The 26,364-nt window shown below is 43.7% G+C and overlaps 1 protein-coding gene across 8 annotated transcripts in view; it reads right to left on the bottom strand.

Moving 5' to 3' along the window:
• SLC4A5 (solute carrier family 4 member 5) overlaps positions 1-26,364 on the bottom strand; it is a 108,242-nt gene that overhangs the window by 60,020 nt on the left and 21,858 nt on the right. For all 8 annotated transcript variants that reach the window (XR_005372547.1, XM_038561722.1, XM_038561727.1 and 5 more), the window contains 3 exons: positions 24,375-24,455; positions 17,911-18,102; positions 5,199-5,328 (listed from right to left, as the gene is read on the bottom strand). Coding sequence is in view for 7 of the 8 variants with exons in the window: in XM_038561722.1 (XP_038417650.1) it covers positions 5,199-5,328; positions 17,911-18,102; positions 24,375-24,453 (401 nt within the window). In the remaining variant the exon portion in view is untranslated. The remainder of the gene's footprint in view (positions 1-5,198; positions 5,329-17,910; positions 18,103-24,374; positions 24,456-26,364) is intronic.

The following is a 26,364-nucleotide window of genomic DNA, read 5'->3' as shown; positions in this document are numbered from 1 at the left end:
GGGAGAAGCAGGCTCTCCACAGGGAGCCCAATGCAGGACTCAACCCTGGGACCCCGGGGATCATGACCTGAGCCAAAGGTAGATACTCAACCACTGAGCCACCCAGGTGCCCCAACTTTACCCTTTTCTAATGGGTTTGATCACTGACAAATCTGTGCTTCTATACCGAGCTCCAGACCTCTATCTCTACATGCCGACCTGCTGGACACTTCCCCTTGCAGTTTCCTCAAACAGAACATGTCCCAGAGGGAACTCATCATCAAGATCCACCAGAACAAAACAAAATACCCAACAAAATGAAACCTTGCTATTCCTCTTGTGTTTCCTAAATTGCTATCCCGAGTAACCTGCTTGCTCGAGCTGGAAAGCTGGGCATCTCCCTGACTGTCCTGATCCTCAACATGCCACCTGTCACTAAACCCTGCCAATTCTCCCTGTTAAGATAGGTCTCAAATCCTGTAAAAAGATCAGTGGCTTCCAGGGATTAGGGGAGAGAGAGATACAAATAAGCAGAGCACAGAAGATATTTAGGGCAGTGAAATTACTGTATATGATACCATAAAAGTGGATGCATGTCCTTATACATGTCCAGACCCACAGTAGGTCCAACACCAAGAGTGGAGCCCAATGTAAACTCTGGCCACTCACTCTGCAGCCCAGCCACAGAGCATTTCTGCCCTTTCCTTTGTGTGTCCATCCTCCTTGCTCCAGGGACCTCTCCTTTCCCCCCTTCCATACCCTCTCCTCACTAATTCTGACCTATCTTTCAGGTCTCAGCGTGAATACCTCTTGCTCCCGGTTGTTTTCCTTCACCCCTGCTGTCTGGGCTAGGTGCCCCTACACTATGCTTTCACAGCACCCCATCCTCAAATGCCTTTTTATCCACTTCTATGCCCCATTCAACTGAAAGCCCAAGTGAGCAGGGACAGTATCTGCTGTGTTCATTTTGGTATCTCCAGCAGCTGGCTCAGGCTTACAGACAGTGAACACTTTGTAAATAACAGTTCAATGAATGGGGGTGCCTAGGTGGCTCAGGTCATAATCCTGGAGTCTTGGGGTGGAGCCCCGTGTCAGGAATCCCTGCTCAGCATGTGCACATGTGTGCTCTCTCAACTAAGTAAATAAAAATCTTTTAAAAACATAGTTAAATGAATGAATGAGGCTTGCTGACTTCTGTGCTAAGAGTTCTCAGCTTCCTATTCTGCTTTAATCCACAAAGTAGGCCCCTCTGGACTTATACATGTGATCACAGGTGAGTAGTGAGCAGAGGGCTGGGGGTGCCTTCTGCCCCAGACTAAGCAGGGAAATGATACTAGGGGGGCATTTTACAAGATCTTAAATGGGAGAAATTTCAAAGCTGAGACAAAGCTCAGGCTTTCCCCTCTATCACATAGGAAGTGTGCAAGCATCTCCACAAGTAAGATGCTTTTGAAAATATATGGATCTGGTTTGACCCAATTAAGCGACCCACTTTTCCTGCTTTTCTTTCTGCCCTTTCCCTGGTTATCACACAATCATCATCAAAGCAGGTATGTCTCATAAGAACCTCTGGAAAGTTCACTCGCTTGGTCCACTCTGAGTGGAGGATCAGAGGCAGCTTGGATTTGGAATTTGCTCTGAGAACTCTTGGAAGGCTCTGAGCTTTGGCTGTCTCTGAGTAACCCCAAAGGGCCCTCCACACTTGGGTGGGTTCCAGCCCAGGTCATTCTTCTCTTCCTGTCCTCGCAGCCAGGCCGACTTGGGCTTGAGAGAAGACAGAATGCTGGGTGAATTATTTGCTGGAAGTGAGGGGGTTGTGTGCCCACTCCCACCTGACCCAGCCCTCCCTTCAGGCAAGGTCAGTATCCGCAAACAGCCAGCTGCATTTTCCTCCCGGGAATGCTAAAGAGGCTGAGTTAGTAAAAATCTATCTCATTAACAGCCTGACCTACTAGCATTGATCACACTAGAAGTGACGCCTGCACACACAGTCCCCATCATGTGCACAGGGGCAAGGCTTCAGTGGAGCGCAAAAAGCCATTTAAATCCGTCAAGGGCTCAAAACATCCTCCAAACTAATAACCCCCGACAAAGTACCACCAGAGAAAATTCCTTGCGGATTTGAGATTTTCACTCTGTTAATCTCCTAACTCAATAAAGCAAACACTCCTGCAGCAAATTAAATACTTTTATTAAAGGGTCCCTTCCTGCATTCCCTTTGATGTGGTATAGGCCTGCAACTCTCCCAGGGCCTAAATGTCTGTGTAAGGGGTTGTCCACTCCCCCACACCACCATCATTTTCTCCTGTTACCCCCAAGGAGGCCCAGAACCCACTAGGATTCGCAGATTCTTGGATTCTGGAGACTTCTAAGACCTCTAGCTTCCCAGAGTAGATCTCCCAGCCTGTCAGGTGAGGGAAATACTTCCTGATCTTCTGTGGGAGGATATGGCTGTCCCCAGGTACCTTTACTGTTGTGGTTTATCTGGAGGAGTTCTTAGTACAACTGTTCAGGCCAAGGTGGACATGTTGGCCAATGGTCATGCCCTTCTCTCTGACCTTTCTATAGGCTTGCTGGTCATACCTCCAGCAATGAGCTGGAGACCTGATGAGGTTAGCTGGACAAAAGATTAAAAGAGGCTAGGTAGAGAAAGGGGGGGGTTGGGACTCAAGGTAGGGAGGTCAGAGCTCCTCTCCTCCCATGGCTTCCTATCCCCAAGTTGGCCTCCAAGCTGCTTCTCCCTCACATCTGCCTGGAATTGCATTCAGCCATTTTAACTTCTCTGAGCCATAACTTTCCTCTCACTATTGGTTTAAGGTCCACTCAGGACCCTTCCATAATCACCTCAGATGCTGTCCTCAGAAAGCCTTGCAGGGAAACCTATCAGCTTGCAGATGGTAACTCAGATCAGACCCCTTTATATTTCAGGAAAAGCCTCCTTCTAGAAACATCATCTCCTACAGTTTATAAGCTTCATTACAGGGTCTATAGTGCAGAAGGCTCTATGGATCCATTCTCAGAGATCAGAAATAGTATTTTGCCTAGGATGACAGACAATCAGGTCTCTGGGGGCCCTGAGGCTCTGTGGGAGTACATGATAAGCCCTCATGGAAGTCTGGTCCTGGCACCAGATACAGACCTCACCCAGTGGGGAAAACACACTCTTTTTCCTGGGTCTCTGAGAAGGCCCTTCACAACATTCCTTCTATTTGCCCATCTTAGACAAGGAAGGGAGGAGAAGTACAAGCTCCTCAGAGACATTAAGCCACAGGAGTCCAGACCAGGCCCTGGTCATTTAAAATGTCCTACTCGGGATGCGTGGGTGGCTCAATGGTTGAGTGTTTGCTTTCAGCTCAGGTCATGATCCCAGGGTCCTGGGATCGAGTCCCACACTGGGCTCCCTGCAGGAAACCTGCTTCTCGCTCTGCCTATGTCTCTGCCTCTCTCTGTGTCTCTCTTGAATAAGTAAATAAAATCTTTAAATAAAATAAAATAAAATGCCCTACCCCTCTCTTCTCAGCCCTGAATAGATGCTCTGGTCTCTGTGACTTTTTCCATTTATGTCCCATTCCAGTGGAATTGCCTCCAGGCTCATGTATTCCCATGGAAACCCAAACAGAGTCTCTCAAAGTTAGAGGAATGGGGAGGGAGGTAGCTGAGAAAATAGGGAAAGCACACAAAGTGCAGAAGCCCTTAGGCTAGGGTCAGACAGGCCTGAGCTAGATCCCAGGCTCAGCAGCCAGCACACTGACCTTTGCAAGCTATATGGCCCTCTAAACCTCAGTATCCTCATCTATAAAATGGGGATCATAATAGCTCCCACCTCCTTAGGGGCAATGTGCAGCTTGAGTGAGAGGAGCCTGGAAATTATCTAGCATATAGTAAGGGCTCAGTGAATGGCTGATAGGTCAAGGCTCAAGGGCTTCTGGCAGGCCAGGAGGTAGGAATTCATTCCTTCCCCAAGGCCAGCAGGGATTTGGTAGTCCACCCAGTGGCCTTTCTTCTGGGAGAGATTAGTAGGGGAGAGGCTTGGGGATGTCCAAACCTGCTCTTCCCCACTCTACAGAGTCACTGCCCAGGTGAGGGAGGTTAATGGGTAAGGGAAGAGCCCAGGCCATGGTTGGAGCAGCCTGGGAAGAGCCAGTCCTAGATACAGGTGACAGTCCAGGCATTCTCAACTATGGCAACAACAGCCCCAAAGGGGTCTTGGGGGAGCAAAAATTTCAAATATCAATCACCATGATTTATGGCACTCCAAAGTTCAAGCCAATCTGACAGAATCATGTTCCTTAGTATTTTATTCCTCTCATTAGACATAAATCAAATAATAATTTAATAAAGTTGAATTAAAATTTCTCAGGGGTAAGGGGCACACTAATACAAAAAAAAAAAAAAAAAAAGGGTCAAGAAACATTGGTATGGTCCATCTTCCGGACTTTCTCAACATCCTTCCCAGGGTCCCTCCACTCTCACCAGCCCTTCTACCTCCTACCATATCCTTCCTTTTCCTTAGACTCTCAGCAGCAGTTGGTGTTGCTGATCAGGCCAGTTCAGGTAGAAGGCCACTCTGTCCCAGCCACTGGGTACGGCCAACACTGCTACTCACTCCAATCCTCCCTTGGCTCCATGTCTTCACCGTGTGGTTCCTCAACAGTCTTCTGACTCTTTTTTTTCCTTCTACTGACTCTATATACACAGTTCCTCTGTCCCCCCACCCCCACCCCACATGTGCCTCCAGAGCTCCACTCTGCTTGTCCCACTTCAAACTCTGCTTCAGAGGCCCACTGGACCATTCCACCTGGATTTTTCATGACTACATTTCTTTCTTCCAGGAAGCCCTCCTTGCCTACCCTAGCTCCTTGGTGCTTTCCCTTCTATCACATTTAGTTTGAACCATTTGACAAGAAAGAATATATGTTTTTGTTATTATTCTCTCATGGTGTCATGTATGTTTGTTCTACTTTCCCACTTGGATTTTAATTTGAGAATAAAGACAAAATGATAAGTATCTGTTTGCTCCTTAGTGTCCAGTCTAGTTCTGGACACCAAGGAAGGCAGATGTGGAGGTCTTTAGGGGCCAAAGAGTGCCCCAGCAGAACTCAAGGTGCAAGATGCCACTGGTTACTGGTCCTTCCCACCAGGAGGGTCAGCTCAGCCTGGGTCCCAGGCAGACCGCAGGGGGGAGCCCTCCCCTCCCCTCCCCCAGGACTGCACCTCACCTGGCTGACTCCTTCCACTCCATCTGGTCTCCGTCGTGCTGCAGAGTGTCCATTTCTGTGAAGAGGGTGGGGTTGGGAGCCTCATCTTCCTCCCCCAGGATGTCCTGGAGCTGCTCAGCAGCTGGAGACCCTGCAAAAAAAAAAAAAAAAAAAAAAAAAAAAAATGGGCAGCAGGATCTGCTGAATGGCCTGGAGGAGGACAAGGGCTGCAAGGCCAATTGCAATGGAGCCAGAGCCAAGCTCAAGGGAAAAGTATTTCCTAATTTAGTAAAACTAAGTCCAGCTTCTGGGTGAAGCTAGACTCAGGACTCGGAATTGGATGTGGGTGAGATATTCTTTGAGATAAAGGGATAAAAGGTTTTAGTTTGGATTCAGACTCCAGGGTCTTATAGCTGACAATGAAGAAGGATAGAAAATGGCCAAAGCTGGGTGACAGCAAGGATAGGAAACAGAAAAGTGAGAAGTGAGAAAAACTCTGACTCAACTTCAGCATACCAAACCCAGAGGGACCCCTTTTCCCACTGGGCCCCAAAACCAGTCAACTCCCAGTGTTGGCCTTGAAGAAGCAGTCAATCTGTGAAAGGACATGCTTGTACTGGTGTGCCACAAGAGCCCACCTTCTTCATGGGTAGGTGACAACATATTCCTGAGATCCTGGCCTGCTTTCTGACTGCCCAGGGATGTCACCTCCTGGGTGTATCTCAGGCACCTCAAAAGTTAGCATTCCAACATGAACATGTGCCCTTCCCCAACATGCTTCCCCTTCCTGCCTCCCTTCCTTCCTTCCCCTCATTCAGTATTTCATGAAAGTCTACTATATGCCAGGCATTGTTGCAGGTGTTGGGAAACAAAGCTGGGATGAAGGCCCATACATCCTTGCTGTCTCAAATGTCTGTTCTAGTGGCAGAAACAAATAATCAACAGGTAAACAAAAGCATAAATGATCATTTCAACCATTCTGAAAAAAAAAAAAGATAAAGCAACCGGAGGGGCACTTGGGTGGCTCAGTGGGTTAAGCATCTGCCTTTGGCTCAGGTCATGATCCCAGAGTCCTAGGATTGAGCCCCACATCAGGCTCCTTGCTCAGCGGGGAGTCTGCTTCTCCCTCTCCCTCTGTCTGCTGCTCCCCTTGCTTGTGCTCACTCTGTCAAATAAATAAATAAAATCTTAGAAAAAGAAAACAAAGCAACCAGAGAACTATATTAGATTGGTTAAGGAAGACCTCTCTGGGGAATGTTTGTTTGAATTGTGACTTGGAAGAGAATGAGCCATTTCTGCACCTCTGGAAAAAAAAAAAAAAAAAAGAGTGCTCCATGTGTTTCAAAGACCCTGAAGTGAGAGTGTGCTAGCCATTGTGCCTAGAGCATGGTGAGTAAGAGAGGGGCAGGACATGATGAGGAAAGCCTTGGTTAAAAGCACGGCTGTCTACCCAACTGTACAGGCTAGACACCCTGGAGTCATCTTCACCTCAACTACTTTCTCTCACCTCCACCCCCATTTGAAAGTTTTTAAGAATATTTCCCTCCTCACCAATCCCTTTGCCCCTGCCCTGGTTCAGTCTTTCATTGACTGTCTCCTGGGCTTCATCAAGTCTTCCCCTTCCTCCAAGGCCCTGCATCCCTGCAATTTATCATACCCACTGACCCTCACTTATTTCCCCATGGATACCCAATGGTCAATAATTTCAACTACTCTGTCATTGTACTCCCCACTCTTAATCCTTGACTACCCAGTAAAACCAGGCAGCCAATGCCCAAACAAGAATTCATTGACCCAGTCACTTCTGAAAGATTGTCCTGGGGGCACAGAGAGAGGCAGTGTGGTACTGTGGTCTGGTAGAGAGGAGGTGCACAATGGGCTTGCAATCCAACTAGACATAAGTATGAATCCAAGAGTTGCCACTGCTTATGAGTGAATTCAGTCTGAGTGAGCAGGATTGTTGGGAAGAACAAGGAAATAAATCGGATAAGGAGTATAAGACACATGACATGGGCCGGGAGTGTAACAGGTACTAATCCCCTTCACCACCAACCCCAGCACCCAGGCTCATGGGCCTTGCTGGAAACAACCATCCTACAGTACAGGTCTTAGAAGTGCAGCCACTTCCCAATCATCCTTGTCAGCATGCCCCTTGATGCCATTCTTAACCTTTGCTCCTCTCTTCAAGCCTCTTGATCCATCTCCTATCTACTCCACCAAGGAACTAAAGGCCTCTAGATGTGAAATCGATCACATCCAGTTCTTCTGTACCCTTACCACTTTGTAGTTCGTTTTTGAACAAAGGAGTCCTTCCTCCAGCTTAATCTCTGGCCACATTTATTCCCTTCTGCTGGGTCATAATTTTATCAACTAGTTTCCTTACCTTGGTCTTCAACTTCATCTCTCCACTATTTTTCTCCCAGCCTAGAAACAGTCCTTCCTACTCTAGAACACTCTTCCCTGACTCTGCCTGCCACCCAAGCTCTCCTTTCTCTCCAATTTCTTGAAGGAGTGGTCTCCACCTTCTCCTTACCCAGTCACTTTCCAACCTGATGCAACTGGTTCAGCCCCATCACTCTAAGGGACAGAGATTTCAAACTGGCAACTCAAAGATATGCTTAATTTAGTTCTCACATAGTATAAAAGTTTTTTTGAAATTATTGCTAACATAAAGAATTATGATATTTCATTTAACAATCCAGATTTCTATTTTTTCTTGAAAATTCAGATGCTCTGATGACTGTGCCTACATTCCTTCCTGGCAAAAATCAACTAGGACTGAGTGATGGCTGCTTCCTTTAGATGGGCATATCCACTTTTTAAAAGTCCTTTTATTTGAGTATAGTTGACACACAGTGTAATGGGCATATGCATCTTAGTTTGCCACAACCCCCACTACTCCCTGCTATACCCTGCTCATCTCATTTATGCTATGCACCTGAGCATACAACCCTGTCTTCAGATTGATCTTGTTATCTTATTCTCAAACCAGTAAATTAATAAAACCAAGCAAACCAGCAGGTCTGGCCTATCTCTTTGGGTCATCAGTGGTGCTGACTGCTCCCTCTGAACTGACATGCTACTCTTGGCTCTCATAATGCAGTACTTTCTTGATATATTTTCCTATCTCTTCAAGGACTCCTCAATATCTTTCCCTGGCCCCTCTTTCCTGTCTTACATAAATCTTCATCTTTCCTGAGATTTCTCCTTGGCCTTCTCTTTTCTCTTTGTACACCCTACACCATCTTGTGTTCTTCATGGTGTCACCCTATAGATGAGGTCACTCATGCCTCCAGACCTGCCTGTATTGAGCATTTCCAACTGTCAACTGGATTACTCCATCTGGGAGTTCTGTAGCCTTCACAAGTCAATTTCAATATATTCATAATGGTTCCCTTATTCCAATACCCTAACTCTGCCCTTCTCAGTTTTGAATGATATAGCACTGCTAACTACCCAGCCATCGAGATAAGAAATATTGTACTCCCTCCTGAAGCCTCTTTCTCACCATTCATGTCCAATCAAATACTAACTTCTTTCTCTTGCTTCCTAAATATTTTTCAGCTCTCTCCATTTTATTCCTACCCAATGCCACTGTCTTATTTCAGGTTCTCATTATTTCCTGTTCCTAACACTGCGAGAGCCTTACTGCTCCCACTGTCTCTGGTTGCATAATCCACCTCTATTCCCTATGTGGCAGCAAAGTTTGCTTTTAAAACATTTCAAACATGTACACGTGACACACTCCTGGGAGTCATGGTGCTCTTTGGGCAGCACTGTAAAAGCTTTTGCATAGGAGTAAGAAATAATTTTACTAGCAGAAAATACTATTAATTTATCTGTATGTAGCTCAATCTACGACATTTATTTAGATGAATGTTATTTCTGAATTTTTCCATTACTTTAAACATAGTCCTTTCACTGGGTTATTGGTTGCTAATACTTGTTAGCAGACATCAAAGGTTAAGGAAATTTTACAGAAGAAAAACTAATTGAACAAATAACCTTATTTTTTCTTTAAATTGGGAGAAGACTATGACTTTTTGATTCTGAGAGACACACCAGTTCTCCATGAAATCACAGTTCAAGAACTACTCTTTCAAAAATATAGGTTTGATAATGTTACTCTCTATATGAAAAACCCTTAATAGGCTCTGTATTACCTAGAGCCGAAGGTCTATGACATGGTTTAAAACATCCCTTGTGGGATCCCTGGGTGGTGCAGCGGTTTGGCGCCTGCCTTTGGCCAAGGGCGCGATCCTGGAGACCCGGGATCGAATCCCACGTCGGGCTCCTGTGCATGGAGCCTGCTTCTCCCTCTGCCTATGTCTCTGCCTCTCTCTCTCTCTCTCTCTCTCTCTCTGTGACTATCATAAATAAATAAAAATTAAAAAAAAATAAAAAAATAAAAATAAAAAATAAAACATCCCTTGTGATCTGGCCCTTACCTGCCTACTTAGGTTCTACCATGTTCCTCAGCCAGTTGCCCTGGAACCCAGTCACCCTTAACCCCAGATACCCTTGACCCCAGCCATCCCTGACCTCAGACACTCCAGACCCCAGCCACCCTCAATCCCAGATAGCCTGGACCCCAGCCACATCAGACCATACACAGTTCTCTGAAGAGGAGGGCACCTTACTCCTTGGATCCTGGTACCTACTGCTCCCTAAGCTTGGAATTCCCTTTCCCCTTCAAGTCCAAATAAGAAGACAAGTAAATGAAACAATCACAGAAAGAGGAGACAGGGCAGAGAGCAGGATGCCTGAAGTAGCTCTGTCTGAGACATTACCTGCTCCCTGGAATGGCTGAATGCTGGGGTCTCCGGCTGTTGGCACTGCCTCTGGCCCCAGTCTGTTTCTGCTGCTGCCCCCTGGCCACTGCCTCCAAACGTCCTCTTCCCCACCAGGTCACAAAAAATTCACTTTTGTTTCCAGTTAAGCACCAGGGGTGGCGTGGAGGAGAGAAGACAAGAGACAGAGACCAGAGATGGGAGGGGAGGGGGGAATATGGGAAAGACTGCAGAGGTGGAGGGAGGACTGTGTGTGGGAGAGAAAAGAGATGTAGTAAGTGAGAGAGATTGTGAGTAGAAAGAAATACTGTATTGAGGGTGAATTAAAGGTACTGGAGGTATGAGAGAAGTGTGTGTGTGTGTGTGTGTGTGTGTGAGAGAGAGAGAGAGAGAGAGAGAGAAAATGTGAGAGAGCAATGTGAGGGGCGGGGGTCCCAAGTGCACCAGAGAGAGAAGAGAGAGGAGAGAAGGGCTTAGTGGTGCCTCAGAGGCTGGAGCAGGCAGCCAGGTCTTCACAGCAGCAAGGGCAGTAGCAGCAGCAGTCCTGTGAGAGCGCTGGTGCAACTGCCCCGTCCCCCCTCCACTATGAGGGCTCCAGGAGAGCCCAAGCACCTCTCCTCAGGCCCCTTTATAAAGGCAGAAGTAGGATTTGCCAGGAGACTCCCTGGGGCCTCCTTAAGAGACTTGGCTGCAGGTGAGCTGGCTGGAGAGTGGCTGCCAAGGCAGAGTTCTCTGGCTACACGGCCCCAGAGGAGGTGGGGTAGTTAGGGAGGGTTGCTGTGGGGTCTCGTGTTTCAAAGCAACCATGCTTGGTCAATAATATTCCATGGAGCTGGTTTCTCTCTGTCCCCAGCTTCAAACCCAAACTCCTGATCCTCTAACTCTTCAGCTATTTCTGCGACGAAAGTGCCAGATACCATCACTCAGTAGGTGTTTCCTGAGAGCCCGTGGACAGTGAGGACTGGTTACTCGAGGGTGTGCGGTGAACCCCACAGGGAATTATTTTGCTCTGCTGAGACACTCCTAATCTCCTGGGTTCATTTCAACAAGTGCTTACTGAGTACTTAGAATGTGCCAAGGTTGATTAGAGGTCACTAGGCGGCTGCTGCTCCAAGGGGCACTGAGCCCTGAATTCTCTAAGTCTCAGGGTTAGGAGGGAGCTTAGCCACTGTCGAATCCAAGCCCTTTACTTCACAGATGAAAAATGGGAAACCCAGTTTACATCATAGATGGCCCCACCAAGCCCCAAATTAGGGGATCCCAGAGGAAAGCAAAGTTTTCTAACATCCTCCACCCAACACTGCCCACCTGCAGCTGGCCCCACTCACCACATTTTCATACATGAGGCTCAAGGATCTAGAATGCCCACTTTAAAGTTGAGAAAACAGCAGCAGCAGATCAGAGGTATCTGTTTAGGTGCTGGGATTCAAGCAAACATCACCATCCAGGAGTTTCTGCCATGGTGGGCTTCTCAACAGGACAGGATACTGAGGATGTAGGCACCTCCTCCAGGGTCCCAGGCTCTCCAGGTCACACTACCATGTGACTGAAGTCACCCCATCTCCTCCTGAGTGCCACTGGGCAGCTACTACATGCAATACTGGGTCAGGAGCTGTGGACTGCCCAGAAACACCACAGAAACACCCAAAGAGAGATCACCAAGGATGCCAAAGGATTCTCTTTATTTGTGTGGTGCTCTAAGAGCCCATACCTGGATTTAACACCTGACTCTGCTAATTATTAGCACTAGGATGTTGGCAAAGCATTAAGCTCTCTGAGCCTTGGTTTCCCCATCTATAAAGTGGGGCTAATCACACTTATCTCATTAGATTGTGGTGGCCATTAAGTGAGATAATATATGTAATGTAGTTGGCGCAGTACTTGGTATACACCAGTCACACAATAAATGCTATCGCTATTATTGTTGTTGCCAACAGGTCTGATACCTTTCTCCATTATTACCAGTCATCAAGTCCACTATTGCCAGTCCTCACTGTCCACAGGCTCTCAGAAACACCCACTGAGTGATGGTATCTGGCACTTCCATTGCAGAAGTAGCTGAAGAGGTAGAGGATCAGGAATTTGGGTTTGAGGTTGGGGACAGAGAGAAACCAGCTTCATGGAACATTATTGACCAAGTATGACCCCACATTCTTTTAAATATTCTAAGGGCTCAATCCTTTTCAACCTCTAAATGCCCATGCCGCTCCCACGCTACCCTGAGGCCCTTCTACCCTGTCTTCCCCTCCCTCCTTCCCATAGAGGGTTTGGCACACCACATGTTGGGCTCCCAGGTCAGGGTGACTCTAATGCACTGTGGGCCCCATGCACATGCAGCACATCAGAAGTTAATCCACATAATGAGAAATGCCACAGGTAATAGCCACTGTGGTTGATAGCACACAGCTGAGAGTCACATAGTGATGGCTGTAGGACTGGACTGTGCCAGCAGTTGCTCGGAGAAGCATAACAGTGCTGGAGCAAGCATCAAGAAGCACAATAAAAGAAGCAAGTAGCATTGTGCTTTTACTGAGTGGGAACTGTCCAGTCATTGGATTAGCAAAGCACAAAATGATCTAGTATACTATATACCAGCAAGCCTTTAATTCCTAGTAAAGACTGAGAAGGCTATGAGGATAGTCTGGAAGTCAAGCTGAGGACTGGGTCCTGGGGCCCTGGGCTTTGGGTGAGCCCTTTCAGAGGGCTTTCAGAAGTTCCCTCCCTCTCTCTTGGGCTCCACACAAATCTCTAGATAGCCAGCTTTGCAAGGTTGGAGTCAGCACAGAGCTCACCAGCATGGGCACTCAATAAATATTTGCTGGGTGAATGAATTTCACTGATTAACACTCATGAGTGTATCAGCTGGATTAGGCTTGGCAAGAAAGCAGCCAAGGACAAGGAAATGCTGCTGTGAGTAGAGCCGAGTGGAGACTTTGGGTAGCTGAAGGTCACTGAATATTGGGAAATGGGAACTGACCTAGGGTTCTAAAATCATTCTTGCAACTGTGTGAGGGGGGTGGTCTTGAGAGGCCATGTGAAGGCCCCAAGTCCTCATTTCATGGACAGTAAAGTTTTGTTCCTAGGAATCTGTCCTAAAACTCCAAATGTACCCTCTGAGAGAAGAGGAAGAGAATATACCTCCTTTGGTGTTAACAGGAATCCTTCCCGTCATTGGTAGTTTTAGGGGGTATCAGACCAGCCACACACCCCCAAAGGCAACTGTGTTTGTGGAATGTATTACCTATGCCTCTTGGCTATAGCTAATTAGACCACAAACAGTTCATGGGACATCTGACCCAAGCCCGAAAATTTTGAATTGAGTCTCTAAGATAACTGGAGCTTTTCTCAATGGTCTCTGGAAGAGAGAGCATGTAAACTGGAAGGCAAGGGCACAGAGATGCAGAAAAGGCTATAGAAAGAGGGGAATGGAGTAGACCCTCAGGAAAGGCAGGGGAAGAGGCCATCAGTCCTGGAGAGGGGATTGAGAGGTATGGTGTCCACTTGCTGATCCTGGCTGTTTATTTTGCTTTGGGATTGTGAGAGACTTCTTTGGGCTTGTAATAACCTACACACACACACACACACACACACACACACACACACGCCCTCCTTGCCCAAGCCAGCTCAGATAGGTTTTTGATACTTGTGATCAAATTACCTTCTTAATCATGAGTGCCTCTTATATGAAATTCTAGGGTATGGAAATTTTCTTCTGTGTACCTTCTTAAGAACCACAAGTGTAGGAGTTATAAAGAATGTTGAGTCACTGAAGGGAAAATAGTTAGAATGAGAAAGAATGGGGAATCAGTAAAAGAGGGGAGTGAAACAATAGAAGAACAGGCCAAAAGCAAGAAAAGAAGGAAGGCCAAGGAAAAGAAACCTTGGCCTGGGCCCTGACTCTGCCTGAGGGAGTTGCTGCATCAGAGGACCAGAAGAGCTTGGCAAGGGCACTGCCAGCTCCCCTACAGACTTTTGGATGGAACCAAGGCTGGAGGATCTTGATGTGTTGGGCAAATAGGGAGATTCAACCAGATTCAAATAAAAGATCCCTCAGCCTTCCCCAGGAAGGGCATCAATCTCAATATGAGATCAGAGAGACCTCGAGCATTTGCAGGAGACCCCACAGAGAAAAGAGAACAATGACACTGAAGCCCTGGAGGAGGAACTTCTGACACTTCTGGGGAGCCAAAATAGTAAAAGGCAATTGATTGTAGCATATCGATTATTTATCATTTTAGATGTGTGACAATGTTAGAGATAGTTTTCAATTAGCATGTGTTTTTTTATCGCTTTGTTTTAGTGAGTATAAACACAGTAAAGAAATTGTTATTTAAAATCAACAAAGACAGTGGCTGCTTCTCCTGCCCGAGCCGTCAGGGACATGGGGGCCCAATTCACACACAGAATCCTGACATAGTCTGCAGAGGGAGAAGGGGGAGAAGGAAGCCTCAAGCCCCTTTCAGATCTTCGAGGCCACCGAAACGCTAGACAGGCTAGACGCAGAGGCGATGGTCTGTGTGTTTGGTGTAACCCATTATGTGGCCTCAGCTGTGCGAAAATGTGCTGGGAGCCAAGAAGGGGTGGAAAGAGAATTGATGTGATTGGAAAGTGAGGGGACTGAGTGTATGCTCATGGAAGGGGCTCTGCGCTGAGAGCAAGGAGGTGCGAGGGCACTCGGGAGGGGGCAGAGGGTGGCAGGAGTCTCCGCAAAATATGATAGGAGGCTGGAACTGTAGAGAAAAATGCCCAGTGTGAAATTTCAAGTGGCCAGAGGATTTTTAAGAACGGGGATATCTAGTATCTCATTTCAAAAATTGTGTATCTCTGCAATGTTAAACTTGGTTCTGACCCTCCATCAAAGCCTGCCATTCACATGTATGCCATACGTGGCCAATTCTGGGAAAACCAAAGAAGGTCTGAACTCCATGCATGAGCTGGCCTGGAGGTGAAGGCAGAGAATAGGTCTAGGAGGTGAAACATATGGAGATGACAAGCCCACCAGGCAGGGACTTGGATGACAGGATGACAGGTGACACTGAGACCAGCAGCCTCTGGGAATACACAGCAATTAGGCAAAGACATGGATCTCCTCCAGGATGAGGCCAGGGAGACCAGAGTCCATTTTAGCTAATACTCAAAGAATAAGGACACCCGGCTAACATATGGTTTATAAAAACTACCTATTTATTAGGACTTTCATTGGTTTGCTAGCAAACCTGGATTCTCAAATCTAATTTCCCCTCAAGATCTTAAGGTCACTAACTCACTAATAGGATTTTTTTGTTTGTTTTAGAATAGTCCTCACAGCTGGGGAGGGAATGCTATATATGTTGATAATTCCAGGAGACCCAGATTTTAAGATGTCAAAGAACAAGAAGAGAGAGAAAAGGGGATCCCTGGGTGGCGCAGCGGTTTGGCGCCTGCCTTTGGCCCAGGGCGCGATCCTGGAGACCCGGGATCGAGTCCCACGTCTGGCTCCCGGAGCATGGAGCCTGTTTCTCCCTCTGCCTATGTCTCTGCCTCTCTCTCTCTCTCTGTGACTATCATAAAAAAAAAGAAGAAGAAGAGAGAGAAAATACAGGCTTCCTTTGGGAAATCCATTTTAATTTGCTTTCCTGCATGTCCCCTACCTCCAAGGGGCATGATAGGTCTAGAATGATCCTCATTCTTTCTGCTTTTCCATCTTCCTTTCCCCAAGTCTCTCTCCAAGTTATATCCTTCCAAGACACAAATTTGTAAGGTACGCAAAGGCAAGAAAATGACCCTGTTTCAAAGCTTCGAAGTCTAAAAGAATCCTAACTGTCTTTGCACCTATGTTGGAAATCGCCTGTTTCAGGAACTATTCATGGAGGATACGCTTTAGAGACAAAATACGTGTTCTGTCCCAACCCTTGCTCCTTCCTTATTAGAAATGTGAACTGAAGACCACATGAAATATATCCTTGATCCTAAGGCACTGGAATGAGGCACAATATGAGGCTCAAATGCCTAGCTGAAAAATAGCCTTTCCCTCCTTTACTGCACATCTTGGGATGGTTTTAATCTTTTAGTGACCCCAGAGTTAACACCCAGGTAGAAGACCTTGATAATTTTTCACAACCCTCCCACCAGAAAGATCTCTTAAGCCTTCAGTACCAATAAAGACAGCCAAACCAAATCAATATCCACATGTAGAGGGAAAATATTTGGGGTCCTTGCTTTTAGATTGGGTTAATGTGTATTAGTTGAACTAACATATACTAAGTGTATACCACACACCTACCATGTTATTTATGTCCTTCCTGCCTCAGGAGGGACCCAGCAAACTCAATTTTAAAAGGGGATCTCTGGGATCCCTGGGTGGCTCAGCGGTTTGGCGCCTGCCTTCGGCCCAGGGTGTGATCCTGGGGACCCAGGATCAAGTCCCACGTCCGGCTCCCTGCATGGAGCCTGCTTCTCCCTCTGCCTGGGTCTCTGCCTCTCTGTGTGTGTGTGTCTCTCATGAATAAATCAATAAAATCTTTAAAAAGGGGGGGGGGAATCTCATCCCTAAATGTCGGAGGAGGCGGTGGAGTTATATAGGAGAATGCCCCAGAAAGTGAGGGTGAGGCATCCAGAGCCAACATGGGGAGCAGGTCTTCCCAACAGGCTTGCTCTCCTCTGGGTCTCTGATGTTCCCACCTCTGAGCTGGCACTTGTGCACCTACATGTGCATGTATATGCATGTATATGTGTGCATATACATGTTTTCATCAGAGCTCATCTCTTATGCTAGACAGCTCCAAAGGACTTCCCTTAACCCATCTCCCACATTAGACATGTCTACTCTGGAAAAGCCACAGGCCTTGGTAGATGTGTTGCCTAGGAGAGCAGTTGTTCAGGGCAGCTGCAAGGTTGGGGGTGGCTCAGTTAGCCTTTGGGAACATGTATGTCAGATCTCTTCCTACAGATGCTGAGACAATTACTGCCTCTAACATTCATTTGAAAGTTGTTTTGTTTTTTTTACATGTTTTAATTATTTATTTATTTGAGAGAGATAGCAAAAGAGAGCACAAGGGAGAGAGAGCACAAGCGGGAGGGAGAAGCAGGCTCCCCACTGAGCAGGGAGCCTGACTCTTGGGGCTCCACCCTAGCACCGTGGGATCATGACCTGAGCTGAAGGCAGATACTTAACCGACTGAGCCACCCAGGTGCCCCACTTTGAAGGTTTCATGGTAAAATAACTAATTTTGCCTTATTCAAGATAATGGAAATATATAATAGAGATCAATGAAATACCATTTATCAGGCAGATTTAGAATATGCTGGGGTGAAAGCATGTCCTTGCAAACAGTGAAGTCTCAAAAGAATAAAAAGTCAAAGCTATGCTCTAAGGATTCCAGTCTTTTCACTTCTCTTAAGATTGATACTTTTCTTTCTACCAAAGGAACAAAAAGACTGATTTTTTAATCAACCCAGAACTAATTTTTGCAGTGGCAGCAGCAGACCCCAGGGGATTTGTCGGCCTAGGAGAGAGCTTCCCAGGGGTCTGCAAGCTATCCTGCAGGTGCCTAGACCATTCTGTACCATTCCTTGGCGTTCAGGTGAGGAAAGAGGATAGAGGTAATGTGGTGAGGAATTCAGTTTACTGAGCACAATGCCTCATGCTAAATAGTCATGTTTGTGGTTAGGACAATGACTGTGTGGCCCCTAGGAATTTGAAAATGAGAGAAATAATTAAAGCATGAAATCACTTGGGACAGATCAGAGCGGAAGTCTCAAAGTCACCAGAGAAAGATGGGGCTCAGCGTGACTCAAGGTGTCCCTGAGCAGGGAGGTTGGTCTGCAGTGGCAGCTGAGCAGGGGTACTGAGAGCCCTAACCTCAGCAGGACATCACTGAGTCTCCAGACAATCTCCCAGCCCTGTTGCCCCATCTAGGCTCACCAGCAGATGGCTCCCCCAAATACACCTCTCAAAAACTCACGGATCCTGCTGACGTGATCCACATGGCTGTCCCGGCTGCTTCCCCTGCTCCCCACTCCAGGCAGTTCCTGCTGTGGCTTGTCTGGCTGCAAACCCCAGCAGACCTTTTGAAGGCCTGAAAGTCGTCCCTGCTGGTCTCTTTTCCTTTGAGGGTAACTGGGGACTGAAAGCCCAATGTGGATAGAACGGCAGTCTGTGGGCATAGCACAAAAGAGGGAGAGGCAAGAATTACTGAAAATTGGTATTTCTCCTTAATATTCTTCAGTTACAAAGCACTGAGGTCACCAAAGCAAAATGGAAGACAAGGGATCCCTGGCCAGGGCCACTGCCCTGAGTCTTGGGTTTTACAGAATTCCATTTCTGAGCAACTCAACAGTTGCTGGAAACGATAACCTTGGTGCTGTAGTTAGAACTCAGAAGGAGCAGAATTCCCATCATTCTGTTCTTGCTTGTCCAGAATGGCAGTAACCACATAAGGTTTATGACACATGGCCTGGGCGAGGGTCCCTCACTGAGTCAGTTTTTGTCCAAAATGCCAACGCCCTTCTTTGGGAAAGCCATATGTATTTTCACTGAGGGCCACCTTTATTAATAACCAAAGACTACATAAACTATTTATCAGGAAAGTGAGTTACTAAGAATTTCTCAAAGCTGGTTTTGTATACTAGATTTTCAAGAACAGTAATCACCAAGAACCTTAATTTTGAATTCCACTAAGCCTGGCTACTCTGTAAAGCCCTCACTGGGTCCGTGCACACAAAAGCAGCCGGAATTCTCTCAGCTCTTGGGATGGACATTCTGCAATCAGTATGTCATCAGTGTTAGCTTGAATTGGTCAACAGGTTTTAAAATAATCAACAGATTCAGTTTTATATTTACAGAATAATTCCGCAGATAGTACGTAGGAACTTAGACTTCCTCCTACCCACTCCACAAACAGTTTCTCCTATTATTGAGGTATAATTGACATATAACATTGTACTAGTGCAAGATGTGCAACACACTAATTTGATAGATGTATATATATTGCAAAATGATCGCCATGAGAAGTCTAGTTAACATCTATCACCTCACATAGTAGTATTTTTTTTCTTGTGATGAAAACTTCTAGAATCTACTCTCTTGGCAACTTTCAAATACACAATACAGATTGCTAACTATAGTTACCATGCTGTACCTTCCATTCCCAGAATGCATTTATCTTATATCTGGAAGTTTGTACCTTTAACTACTTTCACCCCTTTTGCCCACCCCCAAACTCCTACCTCTAGCAACCAGTAATCTGTTTTCTATGAGTTTGGTTCTTTAGATTCCACATATAAATGATACCATACAATATTTGTCTTTCTCTGTCAAAGACTGCCAAGGAGATAACCTTCTGTGTTTTCTTCTTGGAATTTTGTTGTTTCAGGTCTTACATCAGTCTTTTATCCATTTTGAATTGTGTGTGTGTGTGTGTGTGTGTGTGATAGCGTTAGATAGTGGTCTGATTTTATTCTTATGTGTGTGCCTATCCAGTTTTCTCATCAGAGAGAGTATCATTCCCACTGTATATTCTTGGCTCCTTTGTCATAAATTAATTGAACTTAGATAAGTGTCAGTGTATTTCTGGGCTCTCTATTTTCCATTGATCTATGTGTTTGTTTTTATGCCAGCACCATACTGTCTTGATTGCTATAACTTTGTAATATCTTTTGAATCAGGAAGCATGATATCTCTAGCTTTGTTCTTTTGCAAGATCACTTTGACTATTCAGGCTCCTAATACAAATTTTAGAATTATTTCTTCTTTTTCTGTGAAAAACGCCAATGCCATTGAGATTTTGATAGGGATTGCATTGACTCTGTAGATTGCTTTGGGTAGCATGGACACTTTAAAAATATTAATTTATACAATCCATGAACATGGAATATCTTTCCATTTATTTGTGTCTTCTTCAATTTCTTTCATCAGTCTTATAGTTTTCAGTGTACAAGTCTTTTACCTCCCTTGTTAAATTTATTTATTCCTATGTATTTTATTCTTTTTACCATTGTAAATAGAATTGTTTTCTTAATTTCTCCTTCTGATAGTTCATTATTAGTACATAGAAATGTACCTTTTTGTATTGATTTTTTTATATTGATGTTGTATCCTGTAAATTTACTGAATTTGTTTATTAGTTCTAACAGTTTTTTGGTGGGATCTTTAGGGTTTTCCATATATAATATTATATCATCTGCAATTACAGACACTTTTATTTCTTCCTTTCTAATTTGAATGCCTTTTATTTCTTTTTCTTGACTAACTGCTCTAGCTAGGGCTTCCAGTACAATGTTGAATAAAAATAGTAAGAGTTGGCTTGTTCCTGATGTTAGAGGAATAAATTTCAACTTGTCATTACCAAGTATGATGTTAGCTATGGGCTTGTCATATATGGTCTTTGTTATGTTGAGGTGCATTCTCTCTCTACTCAGCTCATTGAGATTTTTGATAATGAGTAGATGTTAAATTTTATTTATTTATTCATAAGAGGCACACACAGAGAGAGGCAGAGACACAGGAAGAGGGAGAAGCAGGTTCCTTGCAGGGAGCCCAATATGGGACTTGATCCCTGGACCCCAGGATCATGACCCAAGCCAAAGGCAGACGCTCAACTGCTGAGACACCCAGGCATCCTGATAATGAGTAGACATTAAATTTCACAAAATACGCTTTCTGCATCTATTGAAATGATCATATGATCTTTATCCTTCATTTTGTTAGTGAGGTATATCACACTGATTGATTTGTAGGTATTGAACCATCCTTGCACTCCTGAAATAAATCCTATTTGATCAAGGTGCAAGATCCTTTTAATGTGTTATTGAACTTGGTTTCCCAATATTTTGTTGAGAACTTTTGCACCTATGGTCATCAGAGATATTGGCATGTAATTTTGTTTTCTTGTAGTGTCCTAGTCTGGTTTTGATATCAGAGTAATAAGTATTTCCTTTTCTTCTATTTTTCAGAAGAGTTTGAGAAGGATTGGTATTAATTCTTATTTAAATATTTGGTAGAATTCATTGGTAAAGCCATCTGTTCCTGAACTCTTGTTTGTTGAGAGGTTTTTCATTACTGATTCAATCTCCTTACTAGTAATTGGTCTGTTCAGGTTTTCTTTTTTTTTTCATATTTAGTTTTGGTAAATTGTATCTTTAGGAATTCATCCATTTCTTTTAAGTTGTCCAAATTGTTTGCATATAATTGTTCACAGTACTCTCTTCTGATTTTTTGTATGTGTGTGCTTTCACTTGTAATACATTTTCTTTAATTTCTAATTTTATTTATTTGAAACTTTTCCCCCCTTGATAAGTCAGCTAAAGATTTGTCTATTTTTTTTGTCTTTTCAAAAACCAGCTTATCCTCTTTTTTTAAAATATTATTTATTTATTTATTTATGACAGTCACACACAGAGAGAGAGAGAGAGGCAGAGACACAGGCAGAGGGAGAAGCAGGCTCCATGCACCAGGAGCCCAACGTGGGATTCGATCCCGGGTCTCCAGGATCACGCCCTGGGCCAAAGGCAGGCGCCAAACCGCTGCGCCACCCAGGGATGCCAAAAACCAGCTTATCCTCTTTGATCTTTTATATTACCTTTTTGGTCTCTATTTTACTTATTTCTTCTTAGATCTTTGTTATTTCCTCCCTCTACTAACTTTGGGCTTAATTTGTTCTTCTTTTTCTAGTTCCTTGAGGTGTAAAGTTAGGTTATTTACTTGGGACCTTTCCTTTTTCTTAATGTAGGCATTTATTGCTATGAATAGATTCCCCTATTATTAACAACTTGCATTAGTGTCGCACATTTGTTACAATTAATAACCAATATCGATACATTATGATTAACAATAGTCTATAGTTTACATTAAGTTTCACTCTTAGTATTGGATAGCTTTATGGGTTTTGACAAATGCATAAAGACATGCATCTACCATTACAGTATCATACAAAATAGTTTCACCACCCAAAAATTCCCCATGCTCCACCTATTCATCCCTCTCTTCCTGAATACCAAAACTACTTTCCTCTTTTGGGCCTTTACACTTTGTTCTCTTTTCTTTTTTCTTTCTAAAAAGAAATGAGAATGGGTGGAGTAAATGAATGGGAAGATCTTTTTCTCTGCTTATGTGAACTGCAGCAAAAATGTTTAAGAACCACTAGTTTAGGATAAGTTTGAGTCTGGCATTCCATGGTGACAATTTTCCAAAGAGCAGACTGACCAAGAAATATTATTGTAACTAAAGTATTTCCCCTTTTCCACAGGGGATATGTTCCAAGATCCCTAGTGGATGCCTGAAACTGCAGATAGCACTGAAACCTGTATATGCCATGCTTTGTCCTACACATACATACCTATGATAAAGTTTAATTTATAAATTACACACAGTAAGAGATTAACAATAAGTAATAGTAAAATAGAATAACTGTAACAATATTTTATTTAAAAAGTTATGTGAATGAGATCTCTCTCTCTCTCTCTCTCTCTCAAGCTATCCCATTGTACTATATTCACCTTTCTTCTTGTGATGATGTGAGATGACAAAATGCCTATGTGATTAGATGAAGTGAGATAAACGACATCAGCACTGTGATGCAGGGTTGGGCTACTATTGACCTTCTAATGATATTTCAGAAAGAGAACTGATCTGTTTCCAGACCATGGTTGAACATGGGTAACTGAACTGAAGAAAGTGAAATCACAGAGAAGGGGGGACTGATGTATTTATGAAGCCCAAAGATGGCAACTGAGAGTTGAAAGCTGCTTCAGAATGGAAAATTAGACTCTGTGTTTTTCCTCAAGATTTATCTTAACTTGATTTTACTTTCCTTGGAGGGGAGGTGTGCCTCTTGGCTCAAACTCCTAAAATGCAGATGCCAATGTCTGGGCATTTATTGACTGGACATATCACACAGAAACCACATCAAGCTGGACCTTGGAGAAGCATATCTAACTAAGTCCTTTAGAGATATGTCAAGTGTCTACTCTGGTGAAAAGACTGTCATTCCTAGGCATTGGAAAGTGAGGTTACCTGGACATTAGCATCTAAAACTCTTCAGAGCCCAGCTCACTTGAACTTACCTCATTGTTCACTCCTATGAACTTCCAGTCTTTCTTGAGTGTAACCAGGAATGTGAGGTGGAGATGTTTTTTAAAATAAAACCTTGCTTTCTAGTACACCAATATCAGAATGACTGGGGCTCCTCCTTTCCCTCCTCTCCCTCCAATATGGTGGGACTTCCCTTGCTTAAGTCTACCATTTCTTAAGCAAGCTGAAATTTGAGTAAGCCATGGACACCAAAATTTAGAGATAAGTAGTTTTAATCTAAGAGCTTAGCAGATAAGTTCTTATTTTCCACCATTGAGGCTAGGAGCAGAAATGAGAAGTAGCTGATATATCACAAAGGCCTCTATCCAAGAGTCACATGCCCTGGATGCTCCTTGGCTTGTTCTTCACTTGCTCTGTGGCCATGAACATCTGCCTCTCTAGGATTCAGCGTCCTCACCTCTAATGTGGTAATAAAATCCTTTCTCTACTGTCTGGGCAAGATTTTTGAGACGATAGAATAAGATGGTATATGGGAACATGATTATGAACACTGTAAGGACTATACCACGAAAAATATGCTTATTAAGGAAATCAGGGGAGATAGCTGTCAGGAAAATATTTTACTTTCTGCCCTGGATCTAACTTGTCCCATTTCTTGTGCCTCCCATCATAATCATCAGAGTGTTACTGTGTAGCTGGTAAACTGGAAAATGGCTAGCCCTCTCTCAAGCTTTGTCCTTTGCTCTATGGGACCTCTCCACTCACTGTGAACATCTTGCAGTTTGGCTCAGGACAATGTCAAGTTCTTCTAAGAACTCTTCCACTATATTCTCCAGTGACATCCCCAGAATGGCTCTTAACATTCTGCAGCTCAGCAAGCATCCAGCTGGGCAGTGAGTAGGGAGATTAGTGTTTCCCTCCAAGTGGGGCTGGGGCAGTGACAGGGCAGTAGCTTGTCTGGTTTCGTCTTCATAAGTCCTGTGGTTGCTTCTCTGTAGAATGTAAGAACTTAGGGTCTCTGAGTTAGCAATTTTGGAGCAACAGATAGCCCCACTCAATATCCTCTCGCACTAGTTTTAACTAAGCTTTAGAATCTATATAATGCTGGCATCTTGTATGGTTTGTAGATCTTGTAAAAATAAGTAAGTTTAATTCTGTGTTGGGGATGCTATGCCCTAATCCATAGAAACAAAGTAGTAGTTTCCTGTCTTCCACCCCACTATGTGATCTCTTTAAGACAGTGAAACCTGGTCCCATTGGATCCAGAGAAGATACTGAGGATGGGTCAGGGAAAGGGATTAGCTCTCTAGATTCCCCCGCTAGATGGGTATTATAAGGATATTTAAGAAATTATCAGACCCTTCTAGGATCTGCATGAAATTCTCAAGATGACCTTACCTTCTGGATCCTGACATCTCCTCCTGTAGTTAGCAGGATCCAGCTTCCCAACCCCAGCCTTCTCTTCTTCCACCTTCATAACTATAAAGTAAAAGATGAAAATAGCCTCAAAATATATACAACACAAAGGTAGGATTTCAAGGAGAAATGATCAAATCCTCACCCATAGTGGAGACCTTAAGGCAGATGAAAAACTTAAGGCAACAGAAGGTATAATAAACAAATTGAAGAAGCTCAAGTATCTGTCTCTAACAAATAGAGAACAGATCTCTTTTTCAAGTACAAATGGAACATTTATAGAAAGCATATATCTAGTTCACAGGAAAGCCTTAGTAAATTTCAAAGAATCTGTATCATAGTTCTACATTAAGAATATATATGTATACACATATATATAACTTTACAAACTAAAGGTAATTTCTACTCATGGGTTTAATAGGGAACCACAATGAAAATTATTAAATAATTAGAACTTAATAACAATTACAACTACTAAATATTGAAACTTATGTGATGCAACATATTTAGAGGAAACAGGGAAGGAAGGAAAGAAGGGAAGGAGGAAAGAGGGAAAGAGCAAGAGAGGAAGGAAAGAAAATAAATGTGATAAGCATTCAGCTGAAGAACCTAGAAAAAAAAAACACATGAGAAAACCCAAAGAAAGTAGAAAAATGTAAATATAAAATATAAAACCAAAATATAATGAAACAGAAACAAGAATAGAGATGGTTAGTAAACCCAAAGGTAATTATTTGAAAAGATTATTAGAATGGGCAAACTATGCAAAACTAATCAAGAAGAAAAAAGAAGATTCATAAGTAAACAGTATTAGGAATGAAAGAGACATAACTAAAAATATAGTGGAGAATTTAAAAGTTAAAAGTGGGGATCCCTGGGTGGCGCAGCGGTTTGGCGCCTGCCTTTGGCCCAGGGCGCGATCCTGGAGACCCGGGATCGAATCCCACATCGGGCTCCCGGTGCATGGAGCCTGCTTCTCCCTCTGCCTGTGTCTCTGCCTCTCTCTCTCTCTCTGTGACTGTCATGAATAAATAAATAAAATCTTTAAAAAAATAAAAATAAAATAAAAATAAAAGTTAAAAGTGAATGCCATGAAAGACCTCATGCCAATACATTTTAACTTTGATGGTAATAATAATAAAATAATAATTACCATTTCAATGTGCCAGGAACTATTTTAAATGCTCTGGAAGTATGACTTAATTGAGTCTTCTCAACAACTTTATGAGATAACTAACATTATTATTCCCATTTTACAGGTGAGGAAATGGAGGCACAGAGAGCTTAAGTGACTGCCCAAATGGAGGAACAGAGGTTCAAACCCAGACAATCTGTTTCTGGAATTAAAGCTCTTAGCCACAAAGTTGATAAATGGATATTTTATTAGAAAATAATAGAAGTGATCAAAATTGACTTAGAAAACCTCAATAACCAATAACCATTAACTGAAATGTTTATGGGAAAGTCATTACAAACAGCCTCCCCCATATTCCATGGATAATTATTGAAGCTGGATTATAAGTACAAAAAGATCATCATATTTTTTCCTATTTTTGTTATGTCTGAGTTTTTTTCTATAGTGAAAAGTAAAACACCAGGAGCAGATAGCTTTTTAAAATTGTTTTATCTGAACCTCCAGGGATTAGAGAGTCTCTAACTGATTCAAAGTGGTTTTCAAAAGTAGAAAAAAAGGAAATTGGAGGTAGTAGATACATCTAAAGACTAGAATACAGGGAAGAATTAAAAGCCAGAGAGTTAAAAAAAAAAAAAAAAAAAAAGCCAGAGAGTTGGTTAACAATCTTCATAAGGAGTCAATTAAACACTCAGATCTCTCCTTCCTAGGCTCCAGGCTCCTAAAATGTGCCCCCTTCTAGAATAAGGAGGAATTAAATCAGAACATCTTTGGATAACTAAGGGCAAGAAGGAGTCATTTCATTGAGATGTGGGTGGGGGGTGGATATAAGCAAAGGAG

Source organism: Canis lupus, chromosome 17 (assembly GCF_011100685.1).
Source record: "Canis lupus familiaris isolate Mischka breed German Shepherd chromosome 17, alternate assembly UU_Cfam_GSD_1.0, whole genome shotgun sequence".
NCBI lineage: Eukaryota > Metazoa > Chordata > Mammalia > Carnivora > Canidae > Canis > Canis lupus.
This window is presented reverse-complemented; position numbering and strand designations above follow the sequence as displayed.